Source organism: Oryctolagus cuniculus, chromosome 1 (genome assembly GCF_051225735.1).
Source record: "Oryctolagus cuniculus isolate XC-2025 breed Fujian yellow rabbit chromosome 1, ASM5122573v1, whole genome shotgun sequence".
Lineage (NCBI taxonomy): Eukaryota > Metazoa > Chordata > Mammalia > Lagomorpha > Leporidae > Oryctolagus > Oryctolagus cuniculus.
Genome location: NC_142867.1, coordinates 157,976,061 through 158,002,417, shown reverse-complemented (window position 1 = coordinate 158,002,417; position 26,357 = coordinate 157,976,061). Strand labels below are relative to the sequence as shown.

The 26,357-nt window shown below is 40.4% G+C and overlaps 1 protein-coding gene across 3 annotated transcripts in view; it reads left to right on the top strand.

Moving 5' to 3' along the window:
* GDA (guanine deaminase) overlaps nucleotides 1-26,357 on the top strand; it is a 107,249-nt gene that overhangs the window by 61,387 nt on the left and 19,505 nt on the right. For all 3 annotated transcript variants that reach the window (XR_016223272.1, XM_002708206.6, XM_089316296.1), the window contains exons 4-10: nucleotides 341-428; nucleotides 5,762-5,867; nucleotides 11,771-11,798; nucleotides 13,799-13,906; nucleotides 15,954-16,061; nucleotides 17,959-18,056; nucleotides 22,632-22,699. Coding sequence is in view for 2 of the 3 variants with exons in the window: in XM_002708206.6 (XP_002708252.1) it covers nucleotides 341-428; nucleotides 5,762-5,867; nucleotides 11,771-11,798; nucleotides 13,799-13,906; nucleotides 15,954-16,061; nucleotides 17,959-18,056; nucleotides 22,632-22,699 (604 nt within the window). In the remaining variant the exon portion in view is untranslated. The remainder of the gene's footprint in view (nucleotides 1-340; nucleotides 429-5,761; nucleotides 5,868-11,770; nucleotides 11,799-13,798; nucleotides 13,907-15,953; nucleotides 16,062-17,958; nucleotides 18,057-22,631; nucleotides 22,700-26,357) is intronic.

The window sequence follows — 26,357 nt, the reverse complement described above, 5'->3', positions numbered from 1 at the left end:
CAGCAATAGATATAAAAATATTATTACATACTGCAAGATGCAATAAAATTTGGATATCCTGAAATAGTCCTAAGAATAAAGAATTAATTAGTATCACATTTTATGAATTCTGGAACCCAGAACTGTGTGAATCTAGGAAATCAAAAGTATCAAGTTCTCCTCCAGCTAACACTTTCGGAATATAAATACTTTTGCCATTTACTTAACTACATTCCATATCAAGATGGCATACCTTTAAATAAAAACATTTTAAAATTAAAAACTAGAACTCTATTTTCATCCCTACATGCCATGTGACTTTGAGCACACACGATTCAGAGTTTTTGTGATTTATTTTTAGAGGAGAACACTAAAGAATGGAACAACCACAGCCTGTTACTTTGGAACAATTCACACTGACTCATCTCTGCTCCTTGCGGAAATTACAGGTGAGCAGATGAAAACAGGATTCATGGGCACATCAAGCTAAGAGAGCTAGACCATGCCTGGCACCAACTCATACTTGTGGGCAGTCTTGCCTTTTCATTGCTAGAATTGCATATTTTTACAGGTAATTAAGTGTGTATAACCGTGGTCCAGGAATGTTCTTTATTGTTTAAGTACTTTGATTAGTTGCTTATGATTTCTGGTTTAAAAAGGTTGTACTGGGATCTGAATTTTATATATTAAGTTAGGATTTTATAGGACAAGTTTACTAATCCTAGCCTTGGCAACAATGTTTATTTCCAAATCAACAGATGCATTTTGGCTATTGACTAGACCCAGAACACTATGCTAGATGCTGGGAACACAGTGAAATAGAAAATAGTTTCTGCCCTTGGGGAACCAGACAGAATACCTACACACATTGATTAATAACTCCGGTAACATTTGTGATACTGTTACTAGACATCTAGCACTGTGCAAGTCACTCTGTATGGATTGGCTTAGCAGCTATCAGCCTTCTTTTATTTTAAGATTTTATTTATTTATTTGACAGGTAGAGTCACAGACAATGAGAAAGAGACAGAGAGAGTCAGAGAGAAAGGTCTTTCTTCCGTTGGTTCATTTCCCAACTGGCCGCAGTGGCCGGAGCTGCGTCAATCCGAAGCCAGGAGTCAGGTGCTTCCTCCTGGTCTCCCATGTGAGTGCAGGGGCCCAAGCACCCGGGCCTTCCTATACTGCCTTCCCAGGCCACAGCAGAGAGCTGGACTGGAAGAGGAACAACCGGGACTAGAACCGGCTCCCATATGGGATACCAGCGCCACAGGCAGAGGATTAACCTAGTGTGCCATGGCGCCAGCCCCATCTAACAGCCTTCTAAGATAGTTATTGGTGTCCTCATGTTACAGATGGATGAAATGATCACAGAGATCATGCCAAAGTTTCACAGCTACTAAAGAGAGCTGAGACTGGGTTCAGGTTGGTAATTCTAAAACTTGTACCCAGCACAGTGTGTGGCACATTACAAGAGCTCAGTACATGCTGTTGACTGATACACTGATACCATTGCTTGTTGGCTAAGGTAGTTTATACCAAAGGCCTTGATGTGTGATGCTAAAAGTTAGTATTATAGTTTTCAGAAGAGGCTAAGAAGAATCAAGACCAGGTCATCTGGGAAGACACCATGGAGAGGACCTTTATTCTGGGCTTTGGGGGGAAGATAAAATCAGGAGAGAGTAACATATCTTCTAGGCACAGGAAATTACATGAGCAGAGGGCTAGAGAAAGGAGTATCTACGGTGGATATGGCAACAGGAAGCAGAACAGTTTAACTGGAGGAGGGGTTCCATTCCATGGTGGGCTGGGAGAGGGGCCTGGGCAGATGGGATGGTTCTGATTTTGGAGGAGCTTGAATGTGTGCATCAAAGACTCAAAGAAGGTTTGAATCAGGTGAGTGAAATAATGAAGGCGATATTTTAAGCAATACTAATCTAATGGCCTGATATTAAAATAAATTACAGGGAAAAGAGAGAGGCAAATACTTTAGAAAGATTCTTATGACTGGGTGGTGATATTACAAAAATAATCACATTGACCTAGGTAGCTTCAGCCTCTTAGTGGAAACAAGAGTTCTTGCTAATAAGGACTAGGTTTTCCAGGGCTGAGAGATGCTAGTAGCACTCAGCAAAAATGCCTCCCATATAACAATAGTGGCATTGCTACCCTTTTATATACAGTACTGCATATATTCCTCATACCCTGCACGTAGTAGAAGACCCTGGGCACATATAGATCTCAGCAAATAATATCCTACACCCTTGGAGTAATCAGAGACATAAGGAATCCAGCCCATGTCTATTGAAACCCAGGAGCCATGTTCTACACCCTGCTGTGTTTTGTGTAAGAAAGGACCATCACAAAAAGAGAGAGACTCAATCCAAGGGGTGATGGTAGAGTAGAAGAATGGAGACTGTGATTCAGTTGGGTTTGGAGGGGGGATGGAAAAGAGAGAAGGAGAAGAAACAAAGTATAGCTATGTCAAGGACTGTTCAAGTGTTTTTCTGAAGTCTGTGACTGTCCCTCCTTTACCAAGTGCTCAAATGAGAGCAAAGCTATTTATGACTTTAGGAAACATACTGGCCAAAAGGACAACAGAGAAAGAGGACAATAGACCAATATCCCTGATGAACATAGATGCAAAAATCCTCAACAAAATACTAACTAATCAAATCCAACAATACATCAGAAAGATCATTCACCCAGACCAATTGGGATTTATCCCTGGTATGCCGGGATGGTTCAACATTCACAACTCAATAAATGTGACACATCACATTGACAAAACTGAAAAATAGAAACCATATGGTTATCTCAATAGATGCAGAGAAAGCATTTGATAAAATACAACATCCTTTCATGATGAAAACCTTACGCAAATTGGGTATAGAAGGAACATTCCTCAACACAATCAAGGCAATTTATGACAAACGCATGGCTAGCATCGTACTGAATGGGGATAAGTTGGAAGCAATCCGACTAAGATCTGGAATCAGACAAGGATGCCTACTCTCACCATTGCTAATTAATGTAGTCCTGGAAGTTTTAGCCAGAGCTATTAGACAAGAAAAAGAAATCAAAGAGATACGAATTGGAAAGGAGGAAGTCAAACTATCCCATTTGCAGATGACATGATTCTATATATAGGAGATACAAATGACTCTACTGAGACACTATTGGAACTCATAGAAGAGTTTGGCGAAGTGGCAGGATATAAAATCAACACACAAAAATCAATAACCTTTGCATACACAGATAATGCATGGCTGAGAAAGAACTTTTAAGATCAATCTCACTCACAATAGCTCCAAAAAGAATCAAATACCTTGGAATGAATTTCACCAAGGATATCAAAGATCTCTGCAATGAAAATTACAAACATTAAAGAACGAAATAGAAGAAGGCATTAAAAAATGGAAAAATCTTCCATGTTCATGGATTGGAAGAGTCCCAATCCAACCACATTCTTCACAGATCTAGAAAATGATGCTAAAATTCAGATGGAAACACAGGAGACCCCAAATAGCTAAAGCAATCCTATACAACAAAAACAAAGCTGAAGGCGTCACATTAGCTGATTTTAAGACATGGTACATGGGCCGGCGCCACAGCTCACTAAGCTAATCCTCTGCCTTGCGGCGCTGGCACACCGGGTTCTAGTCCCAGTCGGGGCGCCGGATTCTGTCCCGGTTGCCCCTCTTCCAGTCCAGCTCTCTGCTGTGGCCCGGGAGTGCAGTGGAGGATGGCCCAAGTCCTTGGACCCTGCACCCCATGGGAGACCAGGAGAAGCACCTGGCTCCTGCCATCAGATCAGTGTGGTGCGCCGGCTGCAGTGCACCAGCCATGGTGGCCATTGGAGGGTGAACCAACGGCAAAGGAAGACCTTTCTCTCTGTCTCTCTCTCTCTCACTGTCCACTCTGCCTGTCAAAAAAAAAAGAAAAAAAGAAAAAAAAAAAGACATGGTACAGGGCAGTTATAACCAAAACAACCTGTACTGGCATAAAAACAGATGGGTAGACCAGTGGAACAGAATGGAAATTACGGAAATCAATCCATGCATCTACAATTAGCTTATCTTCCACAAAGGAGCTAAAATCAATCCCTGGAGCAAAGACTATCTCTTCAACAAATGGTGCTGGAAAAACTGGATCTCTACATGCAGAAGTATGAAACTAGACCCCTACTTTACACCTGATACAAAAATCCACTCAAAATGGATCAAAGACCTAAATCTATGACTCAATACCAATAAACTACTAGAGAACATTGGGGAAACCCTGCAAGATATTGGCATAGGCATAGACTCCATGGAAAAGACCCCAGAAGCATAGGCTACTAAAGCCAAAATTGACAAATGGGATTACATCAAGCTGAAGAACTTCTGCACTACAAAATAAACACTCAGCAAAATGAAGAAGAAACTGACAGAATGGGAGAAATTATTTGCAAACTATGCAACAGATAAAGGATTAACATCCAGAATCTATGAAGAGCTTAAGAAATTCAACAATAAAAAAATAAACATTCCAGTTAAGAAATGGGCAAAGGATTTAAGCAGGTATCTTCCAAGAGAGGAAATTCAAATGGCCAACAGACACTTAAAATATGCTCAGGATCACTAGCCATCAGGGAAATGCAAATCAAAACCACAAGGAGGTTTCACCTCACTCCAGTTAGAAATCAACAAACAACAAATGCTGGTGAGGATGTGGGAAAAAAAAGGTACTCTAATCCACTGTTGGTGGGAATGTAAACTGGTACAGCCACTGTGGAAGACAGTATATTGATACCTCAGAAATTAGAATACAGACCCACCTTATGATCCAACCACCCCACCCTTGGGAATTACTCAAACCACAAGAGATCAGCATATGAAAGAGTGATCTGTACCCCCCCTGTTCATTGCAGTACAAATCATAGTAACTAAGATGTAAAGTCAGCCCAGATGTATATCAACTTTTGACTAGATAAAGAAATTGTGGTATATATACACTATGGAGTACTACTCATCTGTAAAAAAAAAAAATGCAATCCTATCTTTTATAATAAGATGGACACAACTGGAAATTTTATACTTAGTAAAATAAATCAGTCCCCAAACGACAGATAAGTTATGTTTTCTCTGTTCCGAGGTAATAGAGTACCAAAAATGTAGTGTATTAGAGTGAAAAGAACATTCTGAGATTTGATGATTGTTTACAGCTCTTGACTCTTCTGTTGAAGAACAGTGTTTTCTTCTTCATACTGTTTGTTGAACTCTTTTACTTAGTGTAGGGTTAACTTTGTGATTATTAAGTAAGCTGAAAATAAATCTTTGTAAAAATCAAGAGTGGGAATGTGAGAGGGAGGAAGAAGAAGGGTTGGAGCATGGTGGGGAGGGATGGTAGGGTGGGAAGTATCACTGTGATCCTAAATCTATAATATGAAATACATGAAACTTGTATAACTTTAATAAAATTTGAAAAAGAAAAAAAAATTCCAACTAGCAAAGGGAAAAGTGGAGTAATGAGTAAAACCCTCTCAATTATTACCTGGCCAGCCTAGGAGTGGGATGGAGGAGGTGGTGGGTTAAAATTTTGAATGACAGAAGTTTCACTATGTGCCGAATTTAATGGGGTTTTGTTGTTGCCTTTGTTCTTAAGTGGTAGGATAGTGGGCAATCTTTTCTACTCTCACTTAGGTTTTTCATAAGGATTTGAATTTCAAAATGCCTGTTAAAGGGTCACAAAAAGTACTGTTTAAGAAAGAAATGTGTCTTTAAGTTGTTTTATTCTTTCACAGATAAATTTGGGCAGAGGGCATTTGTGGGCAAAGTATGCATGGATTTGAATGACACTGTTCCAGAATACAAAGAAACTACTGAGGAATCCATCAAGGAAACAGAGAGGTAACACCCTCATTTGTCATGATTTGCCTTGAGGATGGGTACCTTTGCAGCACACAGGGAGTCTGGGATGGAGAGAGGAAACAAGATGCTGTTGTAATGCAATTGGGAAAGGTATGTAGTGATTCAGCCATTCTATTTAATGAAATGGGTCCAATGGTCTATAGTAAAACTGCTCAGTTGTTAATCATAATGATTTACAAAGAGCATTTCTCTGCAGTGCACATTTGATGCCCATTTAAATCTCTTGTCTTCTATAAGGAAACTGAATCTGACATAGGCTAAGTGACTTGCTTATGGTCATGCAGCTCTTAAGTGATGGAGCCAGGACTGAAAACCAGGCTCTGTGACTTTAAATCCAGAGTTCTTTCTACCATGGCATAGAGCCCACCTCACGTTTAATGGAGAGCAAGAGAAAGAAACTGTGCAACAGTGTTTGCTGTGATATATATCTTAAAATGTGGTAGAAGTGAGGAGTCAGCTATGAAATAAAATATTTTATAAAAAATCCAGAAATTTGAATTATACAGATTTATGAAAGAATCTCACTTAAAAAAGATTTTTTAAAAGTAGCAAATAGTGGGGGATCAGCATTGTGGCATAGCAGGTAAAGCTGGTAAAGCATCCCACATGGGTGCCAGCTGAGACCCTGCTGCTCCACTTCTCATCCAGCTCCCTGCTGTGGCCTGAAAAAACAGTGGAAGATGGCCCATGTCCATGTGTTACCGGGAATGGCAGGGTTCTTGTCTTTGCGCAAGAAAGAATTCAGGCATGAGACAGAGAGTAATGGAAAGTAAAATAGCAAGGTTTATTAGGGTAGGGACATCCGTAAGAACTGATGGGCACCTCTCCAGACAGAACCTGAGAGAGCCTCATCTACATTTAGGCCAGCAGTTTTTAAGGAGGTAGGTCTTTGTCTTCTCACATCTCCTTCTCCTGAAACAAAAGACTTTTTGGATGTAAATACAAAAAATTCCTATCTGAGTTTTCCCCTGAAGTTATCAGACAGGAGGAAGCCTGGCTGGTGCTGCCCTGGGTTAGAGGAGGGAATGAGCAGGACCCCTTGGAGGATCAGGATCCGGAGCAGGATACTGAAATACAGATATATTGAAATGCGGATTCTGGGCTGCACCTGGAAGATTATCAGGCAGAAGGGGCGGGTACCCCCACCTGGCAGGCTATGGGGCAGGAGGGGCAGGGCAGGATGTAGATAAGGTCATTGGGATGATCTTGAGATGCATATGCTGGACATAGACCTTTGTCACACACACAGAAGCTCATATCTGACTTCCTACCTAACACTTGGACCCCTGTTCCCACGTGGGAGACCTGGCTCCAGGCTTTGGATGGGCTCAACTCTGGCCATTGTGGCCATTTAGGGATTGAACCAATGGATGGAAGACTTCTCTCTCTGCCTCTTCCTCTCTGTAGCTCTGTTTTTCTTTTTCTTTTTTTTTTTTTTTTAAGATTTATTTATTTATTTGAAAGAGTTACACAGAGAGAGGAGAGGTAGAAAGAGAGAGAGAGGTCTCCCATCCGATGGTTCACTCCCCCAATTGGCTGCAACAGGTGGAGCTGTGCTGATCCCAAGCCAGGAGCCAGGAGCTTCTTCCAGGTCTCTCATGCAGGTACAGGGGCCCAAGGACTTGGGCCATCTTCCACTGCTTTCCCAGGCCATAGCAGAGAGCTGGATTGGAAGAGGAGCAGCCGGGACTAGAACCAGCACCCATATGGGATGCGGTGCTTCAAGCCAGGGCGTTAACCTGCTGTGCCCCAGCGCTGGCCCCTGTAGCTCTGTTTTTCAAATAAATAAATAACTGTTTTAAAGAAAAATAGCAAATAGTATGTACTCTCTCAGAACAAAACTTGGAGAAGAGTGAAAAGGAGTGAAAAGGAAAAATGTTCTCTGAAATTAAACCACTGGAAGTTCCTAGGATAGGAATTTTACTCGATACCTAAGGTGTTTGTTCAAGGTGGTATATGTCTCCGTTACTAGTATTTTGTACTACTGTGCCAAGAAAAAAGTTGTTCTAGATAATCTAGATTGTTTATAACATGCTCACATAGAGTGCATGAGTACACCCTCTCCAAAAACGTGGCTGAAAGGACAGCTTCCCGAGGTGAGGTGAGACAGACAGGAGCAAAGGCCCTGGCTTCTTTCCTGGCCTTGGTTCCATGTCTGTGTACTCCCAGAGCATGGGCCAGCACAAAGGTTCTGAGGATTTCTGTGGTGACGTAGAAGCTAGTGAGTGGCCATGCCCTGCTGCTGCTGCCAGATTAGAGCAGGGTTCAGCAGAGGCTGCTGATAGCCTGCTCTGGGGAGATCTCCACCTCAAAAAGTGGGGTGCTGATGCAGACAGAACGCTAAAACATAGGTGTGGACTGGGCGGATAAAACACAGGCCCATGTGCAGACTTGCAGCTGAATATTCATAACAGCTTACACACAGAAGCCAAATGTGAAGCAAGGTCACTGTGTCCCAGTATCAGTCCCAGAGGAGGACTGTAAACACCTCACCAATACACGTCCCCAGTGTCAGTCCACTTGCACGCACCCAGGGAGACAGAACACTCACATGACAAGTTACATGAAACAACTTTATTCCTCAGAGATATGAAGCAAAGGGCAATGGAAGCCCAGGATTCTTGGTGAGCTGGTTCCTGTGGCTCAGCGAAGTTGTCCAGGATGGGCCAACTGTCATCTGTACATGCCCCATGTCCTGCTGCAGCCTACAGAAAGAACTCTGAACTTAGAGTACTAAACCCTGGCTCTGCCACTGAAAAGCTGTGTGACTGTGAATAACTACTTAGCCTATGTCACATTCAGTGTTCTTATCATAAAAGACAGATGCCATTTGGACATTTCTATGAGGACCACTAGTGCACTGCGGAGAAATACTCTTTGTAAATCATTGGTGGTTAGCAACTGTTCGAGCAAATTCCACCTTGAGTTTCATTTCTAAAATGTTGCAGGATATCTATTCTGGGAGGAACAGAGACCAGGCTGATCTGGCTAGTTCTTCTTTGTTTCAGGATGTTGCATTTCCAGTACATTCTACAGTTATTCTGAGAACTACAAGGGAAAAAGGGGAGATCTGGGTCACCAAGGGCATCTTGAAACTTGTCTTGCACCAAACAGTACAAACAATTTAAATGTCCATCAACTGGTGAAAGGTTAAATACAATGTAATATACAACGGATTTAGCCCTAAAAAGAATGAAGTACTGCTGTATGCTACCACACGGATGAACTTCACAAAAATTAAACTAAGAGTAAGCAACCAAACATGGAAGTCCTTGTACTGTACGATTCTATTTAAGTAAGATATATAGAAAAGAAAAATCCATAAAACAGAAAGTTGAATTAGAGATAGCCTGGAGATAGTGGTGGGAATAGTTGTTAACTGTATATGTGCCCCAAATATGATCTGAGGAACGAAAACATTAAAATGCGTATTGGGATAATGGTTATGCAACACAGCAGATTTATTAAAATTAGTAAATTGTACACTTCAGAGAGATTAATTTTCTTGTTTGTAAATTATACTTCAATAAAATAGTTTTCAAAAATAAGTCTGTGGGATGTATGTTCCTGTATATTTGTGTTTTCTAACGCACATCCCCTTTAGATAAGTGTTAAGTAGACAGTGGTTATGCCTTGAAAAGTTTGCAAGGGACTTTTTTTTTAATGAACACTTTATCAAGTATAAATACTTGTGGAGACACTTTCAAAGACTTGAACTACCTATGATTTTCTCCTGTGGTATACTAGAGCTTCTTCTAGCCATCTTTCCTGTCCCCTGATATCATTTATTACAGCAACAATCAAAAAAAAAAAAAGGATTGGGAGTGGGGCCAGTGTTGCAGCACAGCAGGTTAAGCTGCCACCTTTGACACTGGCCTCCCCTAGCAGAGTGCCAGTTGGAGTCTCCTGGTTTCTCTGCTTCTAGTCCAGCTCCCTGATGATGCACCTGGGAAAGCAGTAGAAGATGGCCCAAGTGCTTAGGTCCTTGGCCCCCATGTGGGAGACCTGATGGCATTCCTGACTCCTGCCTTTGGTCTGGCCCAGCCCTGGTTGTTATGGCCATTTTGGGAAGTGAACCATTGAATGAAAGATCTTTCTCTCTCTCAAATAATTCTTTAAAATAATTGACTGAGAAGCTCAAGATGTATTAACACACTCTGGAGTCTCCCAGTGCTGTATAGTCAAAGTGAAAGATGAACCAATGCATTAAATCATGCTCTCCATTTGCCTAGTCACTGTGCATTTACCCAGCTTGATGAAATTGATTTGTTCCTACAAAAAAATTTTGCATGACATGCTATTTTTGTTTATCATTATATTTTGATGCCTCCAAGAACTTGACACAGGTATCCTAGGATAAATCCTGTAAAATGAAGGATTCTTTTTTAAATTAAATGATTTTGCCCTCTCTGTCTCTGCATTATATATAGGACTTCTCTTGTAGACTGGATTTGCTTATCAGTATATGTGACCTATTCATTAAATTGCTTTTGCTTGGGTTGGGGGTTCATAATATTATTTGATATCATGAGCTTTCATTAGGTCATTTTTCATATAACATTGAAATATTCTGATCATTTAAGTACTTTTCTTACATTTTTACATGATTTATACATAATACCTTGAGGATTTTGAGAGAGCAAGAGAAAGGCAGAGAGACAAAATTGCCATCTACTGGTTCACTTGTCAAGTGCTTACAATGGCCAGAATGGGCTAGGCTGAAGTCAGGAGTCTGGAACTAGGTCTCCCACATGGGTGATAGGAACCTAATTATTTGAGCCATCACCACTGCCTCCCAGGGTCTGCATTAGCAAGAAGCTGGACGCAGGAACCAGAACTGGATATAGAACCCAGATACTCTGATGTGGGATGTAGTTGTTTTTAACTGGCATTTTAACCACAAGGTTAAACACCCACCCCACACCTTCACAATTTAACAGCAGCTTTAATGTATTATGCTTAACATCTGAGAGATATAGGAGAAATAATTTAGATATAAATCTTTCGCAAGACCAAACCTTTCCTGATGCAAGGTTTTGAAGTCCAACTTTTTCCTCTGTCCCCAGTCCTCCTTTATCTCCTCTGTAAGGGCTCGGGGAGTGAGAAGATGGTGGGGCTGCTACACACACGCTCATGAAGAGGAGGAAAGTACCCACCTTCCTGTTAGCATTGGGATATACCTGGCCATCCATTTTTGTGTGTGTGGTAATAATTGTGGCAATAGTTCATTGCATTTTATTCCAAAAACAAAGGAATGCCAGAAAGCAGGAAGCTATAGCTAGAAAGCCTTCCCACTCAGGGCGGAAGTAGCCATTTCATGGGTTTCAGAGTTGTCACCAACCCCACAGGCAGAACTTCTAAGATCACCCATTCGCCCTTGTGCTTTGGGCTTACTCTGCCTTACTCTAATGCCCATCCCTCGTAGGACTCTGCCTTTGAAAATAAATGGTGATGCCACATGAATGAGTAGCTTGCACTTTAGAATCATTAGAAGTATAGAGGCCCATGGCTTCTAAATGCTTCCAGGTGCTTTAGGCTCCATGACTGTAATATCCACAGAGCATAACATATTGCAACATTCCCCTAAACAGAGCTAGAGCTAGTAGAACAGCTTGATTGCTGTGGGAATACTTGTAAACAGCCCAACTGATGCTAGATGATAACATGGCATTTCTCTCTGATTTTGCTCTCCATCTTTGGCTGCAAATGAAAAAGCAAAGTAATTACTACTTGTTAATCTTTAATTAGTGTTAGATGAAACATGTGCAGCTTAGAAATGTCTGCATGGAAATTAGGACATGTAAGGATCATGTTTTTACCCTTTATAAGCATTTATTAGAAATGCTTAAATTTCCTAACTCCCTTTTGTTTCTTTCTTACAGATTTGTGTCAGAGATGTTTCAAAGGAATGTAAGTATATCTGTCCAGAGCTTGCATTTGGATTGCATTTGTATTTGTTGTAGCATTCATTATTAAGTGTGATAGCAATTATTCTCTGTATACTGACTTACCTCATGTATGAAGAACTATTTTTCTAGAGCCTTAAATTGCTTTAAGAGTGGATCCATCAACTCAGCTTAGCAAAGTCATCCACACCAATAATTGTATATGTTAAAGGCATCCCATGTAATGATTTGATATATATATGTATGTGTATATATATATACACACACACACACACATGCATACATTGTTTCATGGTTATCAACATCAAATCAATTAACACATCCATCAGAACTCATACTATACATTAGACCCCAGAACTTGTTCATCTTATAACCGGCAATTTGCAGCTTTTGATCAACATCTCCGCATATAATCTAGCAGTCTCCCTTCTGGGCATGTAGCCAAGGAAATGAAATTGTTATCTTGATGAGATTCCTGCACCCCAATGTTCACTGCAGCACTAAAGCCAAGATGTGGAAATAAACTAAGTGCCCACTGGTGAATGAATGAATAAAGAAAATGCATGTATATACTCACCAAGTGGGATATTATTCAGCCATAAAAAAGAAAATCCTGCCATTTGCAATAACTTGGCTGAATCTGGAGGACATTATGCTAAGTGAAATAAGCCAAACACAGAAGCACAAAAAGTGTGTGATCTCACTTCTCTGTGGAATCAAAAATGCCAGACTTACAAAAACAGAGGTCAGGCATTTTTTGTTTTCCGTTGCAATATGGTGCAACTCTATACCTAGTCCTCTGTGTTTTATTTGGAACTCAGTTTGAAATCAGATATATGTAAATACGACATTTGTTTTACTTTTATTATTGCATGCACTTTCTTGGCCCCTTTCTAGGCCCTCCTTGCCTATAGGCAGCAAGAAACCTGAATTAAGTCACACAGGTAAACTTGGTCCTAAGTTCATTAAGTTTTCAGTTGATCTATGAAAATCAGTTATTGCCCAATGTGGAGTCAACATTTTCAAGGTAGCTTTCCTCAGTGGTTTTCCTCCCTCTCCACTAGGACCTTTTAAATCACAAGACTGTCTCTGGGGCAGGGGAGAAGTCTGCATGGATGTGGAGTCTGAAAGCTGTAGGACTGTTCGGTGGCTGCCTCACCCATGGCTCTGCTCCTTGAGCTCCTGCCCTGTGATCTGGTCTGAAACGCAGGCAGTGCCCAGCCCTGATATCCAGGCCAGTGGCTGGCTTCCCTGGTCCTCATTCATACAGTTCATCAGAATCCTGCAGGCTCATGGCAAGGTCCTCCCCTTTGCAGTGCCCTTTTGGGGAACCCATGGGGGCAATGCTCTTCCCTGCCTCCACCCCCAGCAGGCTGGACTGTGACTGCATTGCATAATCTCTTACGGTGGCATTGCTGACCCTTTCCCTCCCTTCTTCTGAGGTCTGCATAAAAGCACACTAAACCTCAGAAGTCTTTGCATCTCATGTGGGAAGACTTAGTGGAATTTTGTAGTTCCTTATGCTCACCACCCCTCCATGAGTCCTCCTCTCCTGCCTGGCTACTCACTGAAGGTGACACAGATCTGATTCTGCAATGATGTAATTCTCAGTCCGTGCCAGTGCCTCCACGAGATGCAGAAAGGGGAGCAGGCCATCCCTCCCTTCTGACCGCCCCAGCATTCTCCTTTAAACTTCTCCTCTGCTTCCAAGTCTCTTCACATAGGTCACTTAGTCTAGGCTTCATATAAGCTTTGATGTAGAGAGAGGAGTATCTGTCACTTGGACTGCTTCTTTGGTGGAACTTAGTGTTGTAAGATATACTCTCCCTTATTCTCAGCTGTGAGCTGCTTCCATGAAATCCGGCATTTCTGTTGACTCTTACACTAGGGGTTGCCCCTCAAAATGAAGACAGAAAGTCATCCTGCTATGTGAAATGCATTTTGGGGTATGCTACACATTCATGATATCCAGTTTCTTTATCAATTGTTTTTGGTTATCTCCAGTATCCTAGAGTGAAACCCATAGTGACACCACGTTTTTCCCTTTCCTGCTCTGAGACTTTGTTGGTTGAACTTGGCAATATCGCTAAGACCCATGATTTGCACATTCAGGTGGGTATAATGCTTTGTTTGTGTCTGTATCTAGACCCACAATGTTTCTCTGTACCCTAAATCATAATCTCCAAGTCTTCTGCTGAGTAATCCATAATTATTCTACTGAGATCTCTGACAGTCATAGTATTACAGGACTGGAAGGCCCTTAAAAATGTCACCTAATTCAGTTCTTCAATTTTGCAGGTTAAAAATCTGAAGTTCCTTTTACCTTCAGTGTTCTCTGATCAATCTTTAAGAGATGAAGGCATCTTCATAAGTAATAATACTATTGACAATTTATTTTTTTTAATATTTATTTATTTGAAAGTCAGAGTTACACAGAGAGAGAAGAGGCAGAGAGAGAGAGAGATCTTCCATCCGCTGGTTCACTCCCCAGATGGCCGCTACGGCCGATGCAAAGCCGGGAGCCAGGAGCCTCCTCCAGGTCTCCCATGTGGGTGCAGGGACCCAAGGACTTGGGCCATTTTCCACTGCTTTCCCAGGCCATAGCAGAGAGCTGGATTGGAAGAGGAGCAGCCAGGACTAGAACCGGTGCCCATATGGGATGCCGGCACTTCAGGCCAGGGCGTTAACCTGCTGCTCCACAGCGCCGGTAGTATACATCTAATTTATCTCTTTTCCCATTTCTCTTTAATTTATTATTTTCTTGGTACTTCATACCTTCATTCTGAGAGGAACCAGCTATTATTTGAAAAACAAAAAACTCTAATTTCCACCTTACAGGAATACATTTAAAAGCCTCTTTGTTCTGAGTTTCTTAATTTAAAATTAGGAACAAAAAAGTACGTCTTACTTTGTCATTAAATGGTTGCAATTTAGGAATAAAAAAATTTAAAGCTTACAGCTGGGTTAAAATTGGGAGCTCCCCTTCCCCCACCTAAGCTTAATTGCACAGTGTATTAAATTTCTCCTCCTAAGAGTTGGCTATCTTATATGAACAGGCAAGCTGAGACAAAAGCAACACATTGATTCTTCACTATGTTATAGAGGTGTTTTTTAAAGCTTAGGGCTCATTAACTATTCAAATACTCCCTATTATTATGTTTCCCCGTTGGTCTATGAAATTTGAATTCTCTCCAGGAGATCAAATTCAAAACTTAAAAAATGTTTGTACTTTGGAAATAGAATACTTTTGTTCCTCAAAAAATAAAATAAAAAATTAAAAATATATGAAAAATACAATAGAAAGCACACACAGCAAAATCAAGTCTGCACTTGCGAGGCGGATCTGTGTGGATCTATGTGTATTTACCCGTATTTATCAACAGGAGATGAGTCATCGAGGTGTCCTTTCTCTTCCTGAGTGCATGCATTTCATCAGTGGTCTAGGATAGAGCTCATTGTTTCAGTGGAACACCTGTTTTTTAGAATATTACTGTTTTTTTTTAATTTATTTGTCTATGCATAAGAGTATTCTATCTTATGGAGAGAGAAAAATGGCATTGCAGTTCTTAGAAGTATTCATTTGTTCATGCATTGTTTCCTACGATATATACTCACACCAAGTGATTTGAAAAGTTTTTGTGTAGGCAAGGGATAAGTATGATTACTCTTTAGTGATACACACACACACACACACACACACACACCCCACAATGGATGTGGGGGTGGGTGCTTAGTGTCCTAGTTAGGACACAACTGGGACGCTCGCTTCCCAATCAGAGTGGGTTGGAGTGTTGGCTCAGCTTCTGATTTTGGCTTCCTGCTAATGCACACCTTGGGAGGTAGCAGATTATGGCTCAAGTACTTGGGTCTTTGCAACCCATGTGGGACACCTGAATTGAGTTCCAAGTTCCTGGCTTCAACCTGACCCAGCCTTGCTTTGTTGGCATTTGAGGAATGAAAGATCCCTCCGTATCCATCTCTCTGCCTTTCAAATAAACAAAAATTTACAAACAAATAAATAAAACTCATGCTTTATCTTCATTGTCCTTCTGTATGGTACTTACACCAGAGAGCAGAAGCCAGTCATATCATTTTGAGGCAGGAAGTAAAAATTCTAATGATATTTTTCAGAAAAAAAATATTATTTCTTTTCTTGCAGAGCCACATCAGTGAAAATCGTGATGAAATTGAAGCTGTGAAAAATTTATACCCCAGTTATAAAAACTACACAGATGTGTATGATAAAAACAAACTTTTGACAAATAAGGTAAATTGTATATGATTATATAATCTATATAAAGCAGGGCATATATACCTAATTTTTAAATTTCAGTAATAATCTTCAGATTATATGACATTACATGCATTTCTCAAAGTGGAAAATAGCCCAGAGTGTGTGTGTCTTTGTGTGTGTGTGTGTGTATATCCTCCCAGGGTAAATGTGTGTGTGTGTGTGCATGTGTTTGTGTCAGTGTCCTTAGTACTGGACTTAAGTTTCATCCCAGTCACTAAGCCTGAAGGCTCATTGAGGGCGGGAATGTCCAAGAGCATTTTGACAGTGCCATGTGAATGGACATTCCCCTGAGTCAGCAGATACATTTCTAAGGATCCATTCTATAAGGAATGTGAGTAGAGCTGTTATTTACATAAGAAAAATACCATCAATAGGAAATTAGTTAAATTATACAGCATATATAATTAGAATTGTGCCCAGCATTCACAAAGAATGAGGTGTAGCATGCTTACAAGAAGAGTGTGCAGTATTTTTTTTAAATGCACCTGATTTATTAGTGAATGTTACACTCAAAGATTATAAAGATTCATTTCCAAAGGAATTTTAAAAACACAAAAATTCAGAAAATTTAAACCATTATATCCAAGTTCTGAAGAAATGTATTTACATAATTACTTGTGCAGTATTGTTTAATGTGTGTGTAATATATGTATAGGGCGTGCTCACTTAGGAAAAAGTATTCTGGAAAACACACACTGTATATTGAAAATGACTCTTCCTAAGGGAGAAAGCAGAACTCTCTATTTTTATTTTAAATATGCTGAGAGTGCTGAAAATGAATATGTATTACTTTTATAATTGATTAAAATTAATATGAGTGAATAGAGACCTCATTACAATAATGTACCCTTTGCCCTTGGTCTTCGATGAAATGTACATAGTGCATGGAAAGTTCACTACAGCAAATAATTTCTTAGGGACTATGTGAATGGAGATATTAATGTAGCTGATTTGAAAGGTTAATACTCCGCATGAATCCTGTAAATGGTACATCATAATTTTCATCTCTGTATGCATATATTTCCATATAATTAATATATTAACCTTCAATTTGTGTGTTAATTTTATTTGCGTAAAAGTTGGAAAAGTTTTATTCCCAAAGGAGAAAGGTATTTAGATACAGGCTTTGCATTGAAGAAAAAGGGTATTATAAAGGGTAAAGTCTTATTCAAGAAAACCCAAAAATGTTACCAAGATTAAAAATTTAGCAGCCTTTCATATGCATGCAGTGTGTGCTATATTGGATCAGTTATACATTCTGAACTAGTGGTAATACAATCTTATATTTCCTAATTTTCATGAAAATGTAAACTTGGATTTATTGTGTTGTATATGTCAAGACCTTTGTTGCCTATTCTGTTAAAAGTAGGAGCAAGAATAAAGAACAACTCTTGACAGGATCACTCTTGTATCTTCCATGTATACTGCAAAGAGAAGCTTGCTACTAGAAAGTTGTAATTAGAACGAGAATAAACACAACCCGACCAACAGGTCACCATGTAGATTCAAAAAAGGAAGTAAACTTGACAATTTTCTAGAGTAGAAATAACAGAATCATAAGATCTTCAAACTAAAAGGATATCCTATGCTGTAGAATACCTACACTAAGCTTCATTATTTTATAGAGCAACAGAAAGAAGAAAAGCAAAATACACCAATTTGTTGAGACTTTGGTAAAATGATGTTTTTAAAAGACTTTTCTGATATATAATTTGCACCCAGAAATCTTGTTCATACAGCTAACCATGAATGGTCTTGTAAAGATGGTGATAGCCAAGTCACAGCTTTTGTCTTTCTGGGATATCTCGTTGCAAATATGAGCTTAACTGTTTATAAGTGGTAAACCCCATGTCGATGCTCTTCTCTCTAGACCGTGATGGCGCATGGCTGCTACCTCTCTGCAGAGGAACTCAACACGTTCAGCGAACGAGGAGCATCAATCTCACATTGTCCCAATTCTAACTTATCGTAAGTAGGCAATAATTGGTTGGTTGATTGTGAATGTTTTGTATTGCAGATTAACAGCTAGATACCTCTATTTTCAGAGGCATTTTTTCTAGGGTTTCTCTTTTATACTTATTAACACCAGCAGTGGCCAATTTCCCTAGGTCCTTTTTCACCAAGAGAGTAATGAATTATAGTTCAAAGATATGAAATAGGGATAGTAAAGCAAAGCTTATTAAGGTGCGTCCGGAGGGAAGAACAGGCTAGTCAAGAAACCACATAGCACACTTTCTTCCTCGTTTGAGGCTTTTAATCCCTAAGGTATAAGCAGTATTGACTGGTGACATGACCATGATCCCATGATGGGCATTTTGATTGACATCTGAGAGCAGGGTATCTTTGGGCCCTCTGTGCATTCGGATATAGACCAGACTTTTCTGTTTGGCTTAATTCCCATTATATCAGGATACTTCAACCACACGTTAAACTGCCAAGTGAACAGTCTTGGGTGGGTCCTGGCAGAGAGCAAGGTCTTGGTTTCACACCCAAAAGAGGGTTTTGTGGTCCCTTCCTAGTCACCTATATCTAGTTATCTGTCTGAGAGTTATTGATTGGAACTACATAGAATTTTGTGATGTCATGGAGAAAGTAAGAGCACTTTAAAAAAAGACATTTTTGCAGAGTATGTATTTGAAGAGCACCATATCCCCCCAAATCTGTGAGTTTGTACAAAATAAAGGACAATAGGAAATATACCAGAAAGGGTCTAAAACAAATAACATTCATAACTATGGACAAGGACTGAAAGAATGTTTGTGGCAGCCAGATGTTCCGGGAAGAAGGTGCTGGCTCTTGTTATTGTTTGTGCTGTGGTGTTAGAAGGAAGTGCAGTGCTGTTAGAAGCCAGTGCCCCATGACTTATGTGACACTGCTGGATCTGGTGGGGTGCCAGCTCACACAGGGGAGTCCTAATGTTATTTCCATGAATACAAAAGCTTTATTTATAACCAGTTTTTAAATTTATGGATCTGTGATTGGATCAGATGAAAGTTATGGCCTGTAATCTTTAGAAGACAAGCCCGTCAATATAACACATTGTATTTAATATCAGAAAATTCATAGATCCTATGGAGCCAGTCCCTGGATGCTAGGTTAAAAACCTGTGCTTACACAAGGCCTTATTTGGGAGGAAGTCACAGAAAGTATCTTAAGGGAAGCAAGGCAAAGAAGGAGAGGAAGCTAATTAAGACTCACGTGTTGCTACTGTGTACTCCAGGAGTCTACCCCTTCTGAACAACTGAGGAAGCCACTGTACAAGAAAGACCTCAATGTTACCCTGCCCAAGGAACAAGGGGGCTGGGGTGGTTATACCCCAACACTCATCAGTTTTAATGGAGGCTGCTGGGGAAGCAAGAGAAGCCCTGATTCCCTGCAACTTCTGGCCCTCCTCAAAGAAGGGCAGAGAAGGCTTGAGCAGCCTCTGGGCCCAAAGTCGGGGACTTGGCGATTCACAAAGTTGCATGTCAGTGGGAGCATGGGAAGGGCATCTAGAGTCACTGTGATATATTTCTGGGTATTTTGAGAGTCCCCAGAAGCTCTGAGTTTTCAGACATAAAGTGACCACACAGGACAGGGAATTCTGCCTACATACAACTTAGCGATCCTAAGTATGTTCTACTTTACCCAAAGAGAAGGACTTACTATCCCTTCGGTGAGTTGTACAGCATTCTCTAAATTAAAATCTAATCCAGGGAGCCATTGCTGTGACACAGTGGGTAAAGCCGCTGCCTGCAGTGCCAGCATCACATATGGGCGCTGATTTGAGACCCGGCTGCTCCGCTTCCGATCCAGCTCTCTGCTATGGCCTGGGAAAGCAGTAGAAGATGGCCCAAGTCCTTGGACCCCTGCACCCACATGGGAGACCCAGAAGAAGCTCCTGGCTCCTGGCTTTGGTTCAGCACAGCTCCAGCCATTGCAGTCATCTGGGGAGTGAACTAGTGGATGAAAGACCTCTCTCTCTCTCTCTCTCTCTCTCTCTTTCGGTCTCTCTGTCTCTGCCTCTCTGTAACTCTGCCTTTCAAATGAACAGATAAATCTTTTAAAAAAAATCTAATCCAGTTGCAAATTGAAATTTGAAGTTAGCCGGCGCCGTGGCTCAATAGGCTAATCCTCCACCTTGCGGCGCCGGCACACCGGGTTCTAGTCCCGGTTGGGGCGCCGGATTCTGTCCCGGTTGCCCCTCTTCCAGGCCAGCTCTCTGCTATGGCCAGGGAGTGCAGTGGAGGATGGCCCAGGTGCTTGGGCCCTGCACCCCATGGGAGACCAGGAAAAGCACCTGGCTCCTGGCTCCTGCCAGGATCAGCGCGGTGCGCCGGCTGCAGCGGCGGCCATTGGAGGGTGAACCAACGGCAAAGGAAGACCTTTCTCTCTGTCTCTCTCTCTCACTGTCCACTCTGCCTGTCAAAAAAAAAAAAAAAAAAAAAAAAAAAAAAAAAAAAAAAAAAAAAGAAATTTGAAGTTAAATTTCTTTTTTTGAAAGATTTATTTATTTATTTAAAAGACAGAGTTACAGAGAGGCAGAGAGAAAGAGAGAGGTCTTCCATCCACTGGTTCACTCCCTAAATGGCTGCAACAGCCAGAGCTACACCAATCCAAAGCCAGGAGTCAGGAGCTTCTTGGTTCTCCCACTTAAGTTCAAGGGCCCAAGAAGTTGGGCTGTCTTCTACTGCTTTCCCAGGCCATAGCAGAGAGCTAGATCAGAAGTAGAGCAGTCAGGACTGGAACCAGCACCCATATGGGATGATGGCACAGCAGGTGGCGGCTTTACTCACACCCTGGAAGTTAAATTTCTTAAGGACACATATCTGTTAAAGTGGTCACTGCTTGTGTTTCTTGAACAGCATTCAGAGATTTACTGTTTGTGTATTGGGGTTTTGGAAATTATAGTTATTTGTGCCTTGGAGCAAACCTCTTTGACCTTTGCATCTTCTTGGACTTCTAAAATCAAGTTAGTTTTCCTTTGTCTTTTTAGAAAGGCAGCACAACCATTAAGCTTAGGGTCGTGAGATTTGGAACTCAGCCTAGGAAGCGTCTGTCCTGGTCACTGCTGGTCTCAGAAGCAGAACTTGAACTGTCAGGTCCTAATCCACCAGCCTGCACCCGCTTTTCTAGGTGTACCCTCATCTTTGATTTTGCAAGTGTAGTCAAGGAAAGGAGTGATATCTTTCCTCGCCTATCACAAGAATCATGACCAACCCTCTAGAACAAAAGATAGATTAATAAAATAAGAAAAAAACATAATGAATTTATTTGATTGAAGTTTTACATGCAAGGGGGGCTTTAGAACAAAGACACAGAGAAAAGAGATATCTCCCTATTTGTATGCTGAGTTTCGAGGAAGCTTGGACGACCACGTAGAAATGTAACTGGACAAAAGATGAAATCTATTGTTGATAGACTGAGTCAGGGCACCCTGTAAGGCCTTTCTGTCCTGAATTCTCTTGGCCTTTCCATGTAGCATTTGTACCCTCTGGGTACCCCTTCTGAAGTGGGAGTCTTGGGCTTTCCTCTCAGGCAAGTTAGGTCCCAGAATTTGTTTATGGCCAGCTCTAGGGAAGAAAGGCAGGGGGCTATCAGTATTATAGCTTTAGGCTTTATATCTTGATTTGGTAGCAATGAGGGGTTCTGATGTCTGTGAGCTGCCTTGGGAAGAGAAATTCTAGTTTTTATGGCTTGCCTTGAGGTGCAGGGTTTAGGGCAAGGAGGAGGAATGGGAACAGGAATGGGAGGATATGCAGGTCAGAGAGACCCGCTTCCGAGCCCAAAGTGCCATACTTTTAGGATGATTTTTCCTAACACAAATCACTGGTCATTTAAGATAACAGATTATTCCAGATATGGAGGAAAGATAATGCTTTATAATTTTCACTTCCTAATACCAAAGGATGGATTGGTTTAAAAACTGTTCAAGCCAAATAAGGCTCTTATACTAATTGCAAGGTTTAATTGCTCATTTATTTTTCCATCCAAATGATGCCATGCTTTCCCTTCTGGCTCCTGCTCCATTGTAGCCTCCTGAGATCAATGTGGGCCAAGGATTACAATTTTTATGATCAGTTTTATTCCCAAATCTTGGATGGTCTGATTTGATATGTTTGTGTTGGTATTGGAGCTGATAAGATAGGAAATAAAATTTTCATTGTTACTAGTGTCCTTCTCTTTTTTTAAAAAAAAAATATTTTAAAAGTCAGAGTTACAGAGAGAAGGAGAGACAAAGAGAGATTTTCTGTTCACTGATTCAGTCCCCAGATAGCCACAGTGGCCAGTGGTAGGCCAGGCCAAAGCCAGGAGCATCTTCCAGGTCCCCATGTGGCTGGCAGGAGCCCAAACACTGGGTCCATCTTCTGCTGCTTTTCCCAGGCCTTTAGCAGAGAGATGGATCAGATGTGGAACAGCCAGGACACGAACTGGTATGCATATGGGATGCCAGTGTTGCAGGCTGCAGCATTACCTACTGTGCCACAACAGTGGCCCTGCTGGTGCCCTTCTTTTGCTAGAAGCACATGGATCTCTTCATTCTGACATCTCCTCTCTCCACAGGCTCAGCAGTGGCTTTCTAAATGTGCTCGAAGTCCTGAAGCATGAAGTGAAGATAGGGCTGGGAACAGGTCAGTGGTCCACCCTTTGGAACTCCTGCAAAGTTGTCAATGTGTGCATCCATTTCTTATGTGACCCATGTGCAGGTTCTAGGCTTTTTTGGGAAACAGTTTTGTTACCTGGTAGTGAGTCTTCATAATAGGTAATAAACAAAATAATGCTGTTGCAAGCAGTAAGAGATGATATGCAAAGGGAGAAGTTCTCATAGCACTAACCACCTGAAAGCCATGATCCCTTGTTAATGTTCATAGGTTGGAAAGGATCATTCCTTCTGAAGTGTTGGAGAGATTGTTTTGAAAAAGCCCTTGATTGTTGCTCCTTTTGTTTTATCCTTCCGGCTAGATTTTAATGGTTTAGATTTGTACGCTTTCAGTAACTTTGTCATCAAAAATACTGTTTCAGAAAAGAATTATTTGACCTTGCCAAAGTGATCACAAATCAAATCTGTGCTAGCCTTGAGAACTCTGAGAAAGGCTAAGAAGTGACTTTGCTTTCAGACAGTGTTTAGCCAAATGAGACTGCGATTTCCATGGGCAGTTGATGTTTGCTAGGCTGAAGGACGTCCTAGGTGGCTGATGAATTAGTGATGCCTCCTTTCTTCATGGTCCATTGTAACTGTCTTCCCTGGGTGTGCATGGCGTTGCTTGCTTTGAAAGCAAGTGTGAGTCAAATGTCCAGGCGTCTCCTGTGAAACTTTCTTTTTATTACTGTGTGTGATGGAGCTGAAATTTTTTTTTTAATGGGCTTAGGTCTTGAGAGCTTCTTTTCTGTTCTTGGTGCCTTTGTCTTCCTGATATTTAAGAGCATTAGATGGTGTGTCTCTGACACGCATGGCTTTGATCATTTTCTGAAATAACTCTCAGAATGTTACAATGGCACATTTTATTCCAAAGTATAAATTATAAGAAATACAATAATATATGTAATACTTTCATTCATGTTTTAAAAAGTTATGTTAAATTGGAGGGTTTTTGCTCAATTTTACATGAATCAAAATGAGTTAGGGTTTGAAAATCTAATTTAGAATCTGGAATCATTGAGAATGTGGTAATGTCTTGATACGTCATAGGTGTTAAGGCAGGAAACCAGTTTCTTTAGCTTTACAGAGAAGTGTTGCAGGATAAGAAAATAAAATGGACATACTGTAATCAGCTAATATGATAAATTTGACATTAAAAACTGGTTAATATTATTTTCAAATTTTCTAGGATTTTGGTCTCCATGATTTAAATTCATTACATAATTTCCAATTCTTGATTTTGGATTATATAACACTCTCCTAAAGAAAAATCTCTAGCTATTACTCATTAATCGTAAGACCTTGAGAAAATCACTGAATTTTTTTAAGGGTTCATTTTCTGATTACTGCTATGACAATAACAGCAGCATTATAATAGTTAGCTCTCAGGCTTGTATTAAGAGAAAATACGTGCAAAGTGGTTAATACAGTGCTTGGCACATAGTACCAGTTGATAATATTGGTCTAAGAAGAAAAGAGCAAGATTGGTGTATTGACTAAATGTTTGATCACATATGACGTATAAGCTTATTAATTTGTAGAATGCTGTTTCATTTTTTCTTTTTCTTTTTTTCTGTTTCTGTTTCATTTTTTATAGTTTCCAATGTAGTAACTGCCCTATGCCCTGCTATTCCCAAACATGACTTGTATTTATCAATTTTCCCTTCATTTGTGGACTTTAAATGAGTATTTAACCTTGTACTATGGATTCATAGCTGGTCCAAGAGCAGTTTATTTTCCTTGTCTTCAACAAATGTGGGCAGATCTTGACCCACTCTGGTATGAGGTAGGAGAAACCCACATGAAACTTACCAAAAACATTGCAAAACAAAAGACAGAAAAATCAAAAAGAGTAGCAGTGTGAGCAAACATCTCAAATAATGTACTTTAGAATACAGAAGAAAGGTTCAGAACATTCCCATCATCCTTGGAGTACAAAAAGACATGGCACTATGGAAAGACCCAAAATTGTGATGGAAATAGAAATTTTATAAATGAAAGAAAAAACTGAAAAAAAAAATCAGGATAAAAGGCATATAGACTCTTGTACACTGCTGGAAAGATAATAAATAATACAAGCATGGAAGAACTGTTTGATTTTTTTTATTCTGAACTCTGTAGCTCAGTAAACATTTTCCTTTTGGAGGATATTGAAAATTAGTTTTCTTTTAAAAATTTTTATTAATACAAGGAGAAGCAGTTTCCTGTATTTCATTTTTTTTTAAACTTATTTGAAAGGCAGAGCTACAGAGAGAGGTAGAGGTAGAGACAGCAGTCTTCCATCTACTGGTTCACTCCCCAAGTGGCTGTAATGATCAGGGATGGGCCAGGCCGAAGCCAGAGCCAGGAGTTTTATCAGGGTCTCCCACATGGGTACAGGGCCCCAAGTACTTGAGCTGTCTTCCACTGCTTTCCCAGGCACATTGGCAAGGAGCTGGATTGGAAGTAGAGCAGACAGAATTGGTGCCCATATGGGAAGCCAGCATTGTAGGCATTGGCTTAACCCAATATGTCATGACATGTTAACCCCTCATAGTACAATTCTAAGATAACCATATTTCCCTCCCTCAATCTCTCTCTTTCCTTCCTTTCTTTTTTTTTTCTTTAAGTTTTGTAAAAACATAAAAAATATATATCTACATAGGACCCAACAATGCCATTCTTAGGTGTCTACCCTAAAGAAATGAACATATATATTTGCCAAAGGAGTTGTACAAGAATATTTCTACAGTTTTATTCATAATAGTCCCAAACTACTGGGGACCAATCCAAATAGTTGTCAGTAGGAGGATGGATAAGCAAACTGTTGTACATTCATATAATGGAATACTACTCAGCAATAGGAAGGGAAAAAGGAAAGAAGGAAGGAAGGAAGGAAGGGAGGGAGGGAGGGAGGGAGGAAGGAAAGGGGGTGGCACAGAGTGGAGGGAAGGGGGAAGGAAGGAAGAGAAAGAAAGAAAATACATTACTGATTATGCAAAATATGGATAAATCTCAAAAAGTATTTTTCTAAGTTAAAAAAAAAAATCTATGTGAAAATGGCATGCTCTCTCTCATTTCATATGCCTGAAGCCTAAATAGTTAACTAAGTAGAAAGTAGATGATCAACTGGAAAAGGCCATGGGACAACTTGCTGAAGTGATGGAAAAGTTTGATATCCTGTTCTTTAGAGGTTGGTAAATCTATATATAATTGTTCATATTCATGAAACTGAATGAGTTCTGTGCATTTTATGCTATCTTAATTATAACTCAATTTAAACATGATGAACAAATCCTATAGGAAACTATAAGAAATAGAAGTACTATTACAGAAAATCAAGTCAGTGACATGGAGAACAAAGTCGACCAAGTGTTTGCAGATGACCCATGGGGAGGGCAGAAAGCCTAGCACCAACCCAGGGGGCTTTCTGATGGAGGACCCAGAACACATGGAACAGAAACAGCAGTCTGAGCTCTGACAGACTGCTGAATTTAAGAGATAACTGTAGAAACTACTTTGCCTGTTCTCCACTAACTCGTGAACACGAACATGTTGTGGCAAAATATTTTAATTGGAAGAAGAATTACAAAAAGAAAAAAAATACTTCCTAAAGCACATGGAGGAAAAGTCAATTATCAACAAAACAATTAAAAGCAAGTTTACTTTCA